Here is a 10,931-nt window from a genome sequence, read left to right as displayed (position 1 = left end):
GAGTGTGCAAAATACCTTGGCGTTATTTTGGACAGGAAGCTGAATTTTAGGCTTAATATTGAAGAGAGGGCGAGAAAAGCCACGGTAGCTTTGTACTCGTGCAAAAAGGCAATAGGGAAAAAGTGGGGACTAAGACCAAAAATTGTGCATTGGCTATACACGGCAGTAGTTAGACCTATAATGCTATATGGTGTTGTAGTCTGGTGGCCGGCACTTCAGAAACCGACTTGTTTAGATAAAGTTCAGCGTATGGCGAGCTTATGTATCTCAGGCGCATTTAGTAAGACAGGAACAGTCTCCCTTAATGTCATGCTACATCTATTGCCTTTAGACATTTTGGCCAAACAGTCAGCTGCAACAACGGCTGTGCGGTTGCGCGAGCTATCGCTGTGGTCGGAAAAAATGTACGGTCATAGTTCGGTCCTCAAAGTAATGCCAGATGTGCCTAACGTAGTGGATTACACCCTGGCAAAACCACTTTTCGACAAAAAGTTTGAAACTCTAATTCCCAACAGTGAGGCGTGGTGTACACAGACCCCGGGGAATAAAAGATATATAGATTTCTATACTGATGGCTCCAAATTGAATGGACAAGTGGGGTTCGGAGTATATTCTAAAGATCTGGAAATTCGAATAGCGAAAAGATTACCTAATCACTGTAGTGTTTTTCAGGCTGAAATATTGGCAATAAGAGAGGTGGTGAATTGGCTGAGAAGTAATGTTCCAACAAATATTGGCATTAATATATACTCAGACAGTCAACCTGCAATAAAATCCTTGGACTCTGTGTTCCTTAACTCAAAAACGGCCATAGACTGCCGCAAATCTCTCAACGAGATGGCTGAGCAGTACAATATTCACCTAATATGGGTGCCTGGTCATAGGAACATACCGGGGAACTGTGAAGCAGATGTGTTAGCAAGGCTAGGAACTACCTTACATATTCCAGGGGAACTAGAATCTGTTGGTATGCCTCTGGCCACCTGCAAGCTCTTACTGCGTGAGAAGGCTGTTATGATGGCCAATATTCGATGGGAAAATTGCAAGGGTTGTAACGACACCAAGCAAATATGGCCCCATTTAAACTTAAACCGCACACTAGATATGCTAGTGTTCTCAAGGCGTCAGATAGCACTCCTAATATCTGCTATAACGGGTCGCTGCCTGATAGGCGAATTTGCAAAAACTATAGGTGCGAAGTATAATGACTATTGTATAAGCTGTCATGACGTGGAGGAAAAGGAATCAATTAAACACCTCTTGTGTGAGTGTCCTGCTTTTTGTGTAAGGCGTAAGCGAATTTTAGGAGCATATAGCTTTAGATTACTGGCTGACCTGGAAAACGTTAACTTAAGCAGTTTGTTAATGTTTTTGGAGCAATCTGGTTGGTTCCACAAAAGTTAATAATAGAGAAGGTTCAGTGGTTAAGACTAGAAGTGCCCATATGTAATAGGTACTTTTAGTTAAATGTGGTATCACAATGGACTGAATAGTCTAAGTGAGCCTGAAATTTAATCGGGCTGCCACTTTAACCTAACCTAACCTAACCTAAATTTGTATGAATGATATCCCCACTTCAAATTGAAAGTCAAAGCCAAAATTCTATGAATTTTGTATAATTTATTCATTTTCATCAAAATAAAATATACAATAATACACTACAATACATAATACACTACAATACCAATTGATAAATAATAATCTTATTAAACATATCAACAAATAAGAACCAAAAACAAACAACAAAACTTTAAATATCTTAAACATTATTAGTAAACACTTTTGCATTGATAATTCGATTTCCTTCCTTTTGGTGTCATAAAACAGAATTAAAATTTATTAACATGCGGGCAATTTGAAATTAGGAACGTACTGGACCGCGTGTTAGAATTGATTTCCAGCAGAAGGAATTCACAAAATATCCACTTTAAACTGATAATAGCATATGAATTAAACTGACGATGTGATGCACATTTTCATCCAGAAGTTGTTGATTTCAACAATTTGTTGTTTGAACAATTTTAATTGGTTGCACTTGTAATGTTTCTGGAAACTTTTTCTTGTCGATAAGCCACTCATTTTTCATTGGTCAGCTTCTTATTGTTTGCAAGAATGTAGCATCTAAAGATTTTAGTTTTCGGCAAAGAGATTTAAATTTAGTGACTTCTCTAAAGTGTTGATTTAATTTTTCATATTGACGTACCAATTATTATAAACTATTTGAAGCAGTTCCAGTTAATTGTCCACCATTTTTTCATCGGCCAGCTTTTTAATGTTTTCAAGAACGTAGAATCCATAATTTAGTTTTCTGCAAAGATATATACATTTAGTGACTTCCTTAAAGTTTTATTTCATTTTTTATTTTCACTTACCTATTTTTATAAACTATTTGGTTATTTGTCTAAAATTTTCCATTTTTTTTATTTCTTGCAATTGACCACGAACTTCGTTGCACAAATAAGTATTGAAAACCACATGGTTCTTTCGTTGCATTTTAGGGTAGTGTTTTGTCAAATTTGTCTCATATTATCTTCAACACCTTTTCAAAGATTTCGTCAACATTTTGGCAAATTGGAAGTAATACGCAAACAATTTGAAGATGTATTGAAGATGAGCTATTTCACGTCAAGTTGAATTTATGTTGAAAATTATATTTACCCTCAAACTGAAAAGTTGTTGCATTTGAAAAACGCTCATCCTGTGTTTATTGGGTATAAACATTGAAGTGAACATTTAAAAATAAAGAACATGTACAGTTTTTCACGACACAAACAGTCCCTAGCGACACAACACAATCTTCAACAGCACTACAAAGCGACACAACAACAAAAACAACACAGCTCCGCAAAGGAATAGACGCCATTTGTTTGAACACATATACACACACATAAATTTAAAAAGCTTCAAAGTGAGTACCTATTTTTTGATTTTTTGTTGATTTTTTGGTATACAGTTTTTGCTGAGCTCATAGTTGAGAGCTTGTTGTTGCAAAAACCTTGTATAACCCGTAAGAAAAAAAATTGGAATTTGTGATGTGCTCATGACACAGAACTTTGGACACATATTTTATTACGTAATTTGCGAAAAAGAAATTTCTGGAAAACGAATAATTTTGGAAAAAAAAAGCGGCTATACTAAAAGAAATTTTTTCATAATTTCTTGTTGGAAAAAATTACAAACATTTTTTAAATTTTATTTTTGCCAAAAAATTTAATTTATTTTGTTTTCTGCAATCATAAAAACATCAAATTGGAAAATTCATAAAAATTTTGGATTTTTTTTTCATCAAATCGATTTTTGATTTTTTTGGATTTTGGAAATATTTAATTGGGAATTTATCATTTTATTTCCCGTACACCGTAAAAAAAGAGACCCTGGAAGAAATTTACTATTGAATCAATCGGTAACAATTGAAACATTTTTTGAAGGAAACAATTTATTTTATATTTATATTTTTATCAACCTTTATTTCAAAGCCAATCTATCTATTCGACCCTCTGACCCACAAAAAAAGGTAGGAGATAGTTGGTTTTTTTCAGTTTTTTTTTTTTAATTTCGTTTAATTGTATTGCAAAATTGCTAAAATTCATATCTTTTTGAGCATCGTGCTTTAACAAATATTACTTTTCTGTTTTTTGATTTTTTGTGTGCTTGGGGAATTTTTTCATTAAAATTTTTTTGAAATTTTTTGGAACATTTGTTGTACATGTAAATTTTTGGGATTTGTTTGTTTTTACGTAATTTTGGCCCAATTTGTCTACTGACCCAATTTTTTTGTTAAATTTGACTTGTTTTTAATTTTTCTTGATTAGAAAATATTTTCGACATTACAAGTTTTGTCCCGTTGGAAAGAATATTTTGATTTGAAATAGTTTATTGTAGAAAATTCGTGCTTTTTCTGAATAAAACTAGTTTTTTGATCCTTTCGCGATTTTTAATATATTTTAGTTTTTTGACCGGTGCAAAAAAGTTTAAAATACATTATGGATAGGATTTTGAAAGAAAAATTTGCCAATTGTTTAAATGATCTCGTGGATGTTGAAAGCGTTTTATCTGTTAAGGCGGCCACCGAAGATTTACACGCGTTGGAAGCGGCTCGAGTGGAGCTAAATACGTTATGGGACCAAGTTAGGCGGGCTTATGTAAATTGTCGAGATAGGGTTCCAGTTAAGGGAGAGACTCCTATAGATAAAGATAAGCTTCGTGGTCATTATAAAAACGGTATGGACGTCTATAAGACAGGTTTAAGTACGATTAACTCACAGATCTTGGCGCGGCAGGAACGGGAGAATCAGGAAAAATTAGCTAGGGAATCATTAAGGACACAAAATATGGCAGTAGACCCAAATTCGACCCCAAATTTACGATTACCACCATGCGACACCGACACTTTTAAGGGCGGGTATAGCGAATGACCTACATTCAGAGATTTATTCTCTGCAATTTACATAAATAACCCAAGATTGAGTAAAGTCGAGAAATTATTCCATTTAACTCAAAAAACATCGGGAGAAGCGCGAGAAATTATATCGAATGTACCCTTAACTAATGAGGGTTTCGACATCGCATGGAGAAATTTAGAAAATAGATACGAAAATAAACGGATGCAAGTTAACGAACAGCTTAGGATTCTCTTTAATTTTCCTACAGTATCAGTTGAAAACGCGTCAACGATACAAAAATTACAACGCACAGTTAACACTTGTACACAAACGTTAGAGTCTTTGCTAGTAGACACGGGAGAATGGGACCCGATATTAGTATACCTTGTTTCAACAAAATTACCTCGTACATTTTTGGAAGAATTTGAGAACAGCTTAGAGGATTGTTCGACTCTTCCAAGTTGGCAGAAATTAGACGATTTTTTGTCACACAAGTTTAAAACTTTGGAATCGGTGGGGAATATTAAGATTCAGAATTCCAAATATAATCAATCAAGATCGGATAATGATAGAAGGGGGAATCGTGTTAATAGTTTTCATACAAATCTCACTCGGAGACATAATCCTTCGGGTTCAAGACTCAATAGTAATTCACAAGCCAACTATAATTCGAAAAATATTAATAATCCTAGTCGCAAACAAAATGAAAGCGTTTGTCCAATTTGTCGGACAAATCATTTGTTGCGAAACTGTCCCAAATTTTTGGAAAAGTCACCCAATGACAGAATACAAATAACGAAACAAAATCATCTTTGCTACAATTGTTTATTGGCCGATCATGGAGTTCGGGAATGCAAAAGTCGTTATAGTTGTAGGGAATGTAATAAGCGACACCACAGTCTGTTACATAAGGGCAATGTTGGCTCTGCCCCTACAAACACAACATACACACGAGACGCAGCACAATCTGGTGCAAGTGCTGTTGCTCTCAACACTTTAGCTCATCAAGTACGAGACGGAGCACAACCTAGCACAAGTGCTGCCGCTCTCAACTCATTTGTTAAGCAGGTTCAAGGTGGAGCACAATCTAGTGCAAGTGCTGCCACTTGTTCCACTCTAGTTCAATCATCGAATTCATCTAGTATACAGTCCACTTCTACTAATGAAACGCCTAGTATAACGAATCTTACGTTGCAAGAAGACAGACCCACTCCACGACCCGAAACTACACTTTTGTTTACCGCTATCGTTCAAATCAAAGCAAAGGGACAGAGATATGACGCCAGGGCAATCATTGATCCTGGGTCACAATCGACATTTATTTCTGAAAGAATCAAAAACAGATTACAACTTCCTACAGTCAGGAATTTAGTTCACGTCACAGGTTTGAGTGACACAGTTGCTGAGACATCTACAAAAGCTTGTGTTTTTAATCTTTGTTCACGCATAGACCCTACTTTTGAATTAGAGGTTTGGGCACCCGTGTTAAAGACCCTTCCGTCTAATTTACCAACGCATACTCATGATCGAACATTGTTTGATGAGTTCCGGCATCTTAGATTAGCCGATCCTCAATTCTTTGATAGTCGACCCGTTGATATGCTCATCGGGCTTGATATAGGACCGTTCATATACACTCATGATGTTCCTATGAAATCTTTTGACTCAATATTGGCACAAGACACTGTATTTGAATGGATAGTTGGCGGACCCATTCAACAAAATATTGAGACAACTACGAAAATTGCTCTTCACAGTGGAAGAAACCCCAAAAAAGATTTTGAGGTCAGCTGAAGATACTTATTGTGAAACAAATTACAAGTCTACGATGAAACGTAATGAAGCGGGAAGATACATAGTGACTCTACCATTCAAAAGTTGGTGCATCTCGAAACATCGCACTTGCACAATTTCACATAATGGAGAAGAAATTGGCCAGGACCCCTGATATAAAGGCGGAATACGACGCTGCTATTAGGGAATATCTTCAATTGGGACACATGCGAAAAGTTGATCCACAAAATATTTACAAGACCCCTCATTACTATTTACCGCACCACGCAGTTATTAAACCAGATAGAACGACCACCAAACTTAGAGTGGTATTTAATGCATCAAGCCCTACTTCAAATAAAAAGAGTCTTAACGATATTTTACATACAGGGCCTATTCTTCAACAGGATTTGGTGTTACACATTTTAAAATGGCGTTTTTTCAAATATGTTTTCAACGCCGATGTTACAAAAATGTATCGGCAGATATTAATAGACCCAAATCAAGCTTCGTTTCAAAGAATACTTTTCCGATTCTCCGAAAATGGCCCAGTAGAAGATTTTGAATTGTTAACCGTAACTTTTGGCGTAAATTGCGCACCGTTTTTGGCAATAAGAACCCTGCTTCAATTAGCTGAAGATGTACAAGACTCATACCCTTTGGGCTCAAAAATAATCAAAGAAAATTTATACGTTGATGATGTATTAGCGGGTGGACACACGATTGAAGTCACCATCGCCGCTAGAAAACAATTAACATTTGTTTTAGACTCTGCTGGTTTCGAGTTGAGGAAATGGACCTCTAACGACCCACGTCTATTAAATGATCTACATCCTGATTTATTATTGCCTGTCAATTGGTTAGATCTGTCTGAAGGATCGTCTACTAAGACCCTAGGCATTCGATGGAATGTAGCGACCGATACTTTTTCATTTAAATTGCCAAATGTTGAAGAAAGAGAACTTTTCACTAAACGCGAAGTTTTATCGACAATTGCTAAATTTATCGACCCTTGTGGCTGGCTTGCTCCGATTATTATAGTTGCCAAATTAGTGATGCAGCAAGTCTGGTTAGATAAAATAGGGTGGGATGACACATTAAGACCCGTAACCACTATGAATTGGAGAAATTTTGTGAAAAATAGCCCGATTATTAATACTATATCTGTACCAAGATGGATTCGATTTTCACCCTCAAGCGCGGTCGAAATACACGGTTTCTGTGACGCGTCGGAAAGCGCGTACGCTGCAACGCTTTATATTCGAGTAGAAATCGGAAACCAAGTAGACACTTTTCTTTTAGCAGCCAAAACTCGTGTGGCTCCAATAAAGAAAATTTCTCTACCGAGATTAGAGTTATGTGGAGCGGTTATGTTATCAAAGTTAGCTAACGCAATTATTCCAAATCTACAAATAACGCAATTTACGACACATTTCTGGACTGACTCCACCATATTTTAGCGTGGCTTCGTAAACCGCCGTGTTCTTGGAGCACTTTTGTTGGAAATCGGGTTTCCGAAATTTTAGAAAGCGTCGGTAATGAAAACTGGAATCACGTGGACTCTGAATCGAACCCAGCCGATATCGCGAGTCGTGGTTGTTCACCATATGAGTTAAAAGAACATCATTTGTGGTGGACGGGGCCGGAATGGTTGAAATTGCCCAGAGATCGTTGGCCCAAAACTCAACTCAACGCAGATACGAATCTTGAAGCTAAACAAGTTAAAGTTTTCGCGACAACTGTTTTCGAAGACCCTTTGACCCGTTTCTCGTTTTTATCACGCGCTTATCGAGTGCTATCGTATGTAATGCGGTTTTGGCGGAATACAGGTTCAAATCGGTCTCGGATTGCGTCGGAGGATATATCCTCCTCTGAACTCAATGATATAAAAACTCGTCTAATCATCGTTACTCAAAAACATTATTTTGCTGAAGAATATTTAGCTTTGACCCAAAAGAAGCGACTCTCGCCAAGCAGTAGCATTTTATCGTTTAACCCATTTATCGACTCAAAAGGAGTGCTTAGATCAAACGGTCGTTTAGTTCAATCTCCGGCTCTTACATATGGCGAATGCCATCCTATCTTAATTCCATACGACTCTCGGTTTGCTCTTTTATTTGTAGAATTTGTTCATAAAGTCACAATGCATGGTGGCAATCAACTAATGATCCGTGTCATTCGATCGGAATTCTGGATTTTTCGTGTGAAACAATTAGTAAAAAAGGTTATTCACAATTGTCGGATATGTTCTATACATCGACACCGGACCCAAACTAAAATTATGGCATCCCTGCCACCAGAACGCACTATGTTATCTAGACCCTTTCAAAATACGGGGGTAGATTTTGCTGGACCCTTTGGGATAAAAAGTTTGACTGCTCGAGCTTGTCTTATTACAAAGGGTTATGTCTGTATATTTGTTTGTTTTTCGACTCGCGCAATTCACTTAGAAGCTACTAGTGATTTGTCGACCCAATCCTTCATAGCTGCTTTAGATCGCTTTATAGGCAGAAGAGGGTGTCCGGAAAAAATATTCTCGGATAATGGGAAAAACTTTATAGGTGCCGCGGAACTTATTAAAAAAGATAGGATCGCATTTATGAAATCAATGCAAGACACTACTATTCAAAGACACGCGCATCAAAATTTAGAATGGAAATTTATTCCTCCAGGGGCTCCCCATATGGGAGGTCTGTGGGAGGCGGGGGTTAAATCGTTCAAGACCCACCTTCGGAAAACAATGCCTCGCCAAGCAGTAGCATTTTATCGTTTAACCCATTTATCGACTCAAAAGGAGTGCTTAGATCAAACGGTCGTTTAGTTCAATCTCCGGCTCTTACATATGGCGAATGCCATCCTATCTTAATTCCATACGACTCTCGGTTTGCTCTTTTATTTGTAGAATTTGTTCATAAAGTCACAATGCACGGTGGCAATCAACTAATGATCCGTGTCATTCGATCGGAATTCTGGATTTTTCGTGTGAAACAATTAGTAAAAAAGGTTATTCACAATTGTCGGATATGTTCTATACATCGACACCGGACCCAAACTAAAATTATGGCATCCCTGCCACCAGAACGCACTATGTTATCTAGACCCTTTCAAAATACGGGGGTAGATTTTGCTGGACCCTTTGGGATAAAAAGTTTGACTGCTCGAGCTTGTCTTATTACAAAGGGTTATGTCTGTATATTTGTTTGTTTTTCGACTCGCGCAATTCACTTAGAAGCTACTAGTGATTTGTCGACCCAATCCTTCATAGCTGCTTTAGATCGCTTTATAGGCAGAAGAGGGTGTCCGGAAAAAATATTCTCGGATAATGGGAAAAACTTTATAGGTGCCGCGGAACTTATTAAAAAAGATAGGATCGCATTTATGAAATCAATGCAAGACACTACTATTCAAAGACACGCGCATCAAAATTTAGAATGGAAATTTATTCCTCCAGGGGCTCCCCATATGGGAGGTCTGTGGGAGGCGGGGGTTAAATCGTTCAAGACCCACCTTCGGAAAACAATGCCAAAAATGAATTTTACGTTTGAAGAATTATCAACTATTTTAGCCCGCATAGAGGCTTGTCTTAATTCACGTCCGATTAGTCCAACTAGTGATGACCCTTCAGACTTAGAGCCTTCAGACTTAGAGCCATTGTTGACCCCGGCAGAATCCGATATTTCTGGTGGGGATGTGACATTAATAAATCGGTGGACACGATTAAAGGTCATCTCTCAGAATTTTTGTCAAAGATGGAAATCCGAATATTTAAATGAATTACATCGTAGGTACAAATGGAAATACCCACAACAAAACCTTGCCATAAATGATTTAGTTATTATAAAAGATGATCACTTACATTCATATGAATGGAAACTAGGGAGGGTTGTCAAAACCTACGAAGGCGCTGACAAAAATATTCGAGTAGTAGACATTAGAACCGATAGCGGTATGCTCAGCCGACCCATAACGAAGATAGTAAAACTGTTTTCGGACTGACTAGCATATCACAAATTCATCAAAAAACACGGTACTCACAAAACTTTTGTTACAGAAATGGCCGGAGTATTACCAGTTCGCGACCCACCACCAAATGGACCCTCTCGCCCCAATCGCCGACACCGACCTGCACACTGGCAGTACGCATGTGGTCTATGCCAAGACGACCACCCAATCAGGTCATGTGCCTTCTTCCGCCGCCAGACCCCATATCAGCGGTATGAAACTGTGGAGCGCCGCAGCTACTGCCGTAACTGCCTGGCACGCAGTCAACTGGCTCCGGACTGCCCAGTCCTCACTGCGTGTCGGGAATGCAGCCTCCGTCACCACACGATGTTGCATGGGGCTCCTCAGCTGCGCGAAACCTTTGGACGTTATACGCCACCGCCGGTAGAGCTACCGTACCATCGGTCGTCAGTTTTTATTCCGACAGCCCATGTGGATATGATGGCTGAAGAGTCTGAGGACTGGGCCAGTGTGAGGGTTCTTTTATGCCAAGCTGCCACCCATACCAGAGTCGCTGCATCGACCGTCACCCGGCTTCGAATTCCAACAAGGGAAAAGGATGGACGTACGTTTGCGACAATTAGATTACGCGCACGACACTATGGAAGTCATCTGGTATACAAACTCAGAGCATTGGTGACCCGTGATTTACCCAGACGCCCAAACTCCGACCCCATGCTTGATGACCCTGCCTCCAACATGGAGACTCATGAGCTTGCCGACATCGATCCAAGGGGCAATGAGTCAATTGACGTCGAAGTGGGCACAAGTGCT

The 10,931-nt window shown here is 38.5% G+C and overlaps 1 protein-coding gene and 1 long non-coding RNA gene across 2 annotated transcripts; one reads left to right on the top strand and one right to left on the bottom strand.

The window, feature by feature from the left end:
* Window positions 1-1,766: 1,766 nt before the first annotated feature.
* Window positions 1,767-2,509, bottom strand: LOC142236457 (uncharacterized). Its single transcript, XR_012722040.1, has 2 exons — window positions 2,373-2,509; window positions 1,767-2,308 (listed from the first exon to the last, which is right to left on the bottom strand). It is a non-coding gene; the product is annotated as an uncharacterized LOC142236457 (long non-coding RNA).
* A 3,792-nt stretch (window positions 2,510-6,301) lies between these two features.
* Window positions 6,302-8,976, top strand: LOC142235614 (uncharacterized). The gene is made up of 2 exons (XM_075306877.1): window positions 6,302-7,536; window positions 7,647-8,976. Exons 1-2 carry the CDS (start codon window positions 6,302-6,304, stop codon window positions 8,974-8,976), a joined length of 2,565 nt encoding a protein of 854 aa, XP_075162992.1.
* The last annotated feature ends 1,955 nt before the right edge of the window (window positions 8,977-10,931 follow it).

This window comes from Haematobia irritans, chromosome 4 (assembly GCF_050003625.1).
Source record: "Haematobia irritans isolate KBUSLIRL chromosome 4, ASM5000362v1, whole genome shotgun sequence".
NCBI classification, from domain to species: Eukaryota; Metazoa; Arthropoda; class Insecta; order Diptera; family Muscidae; genus Haematobia; species Haematobia irritans.
The sequence above is the reverse complement of the archived record's forward strand: the minus strand, read 5'-3'. Positions and strand labels throughout refer to the sequence as shown.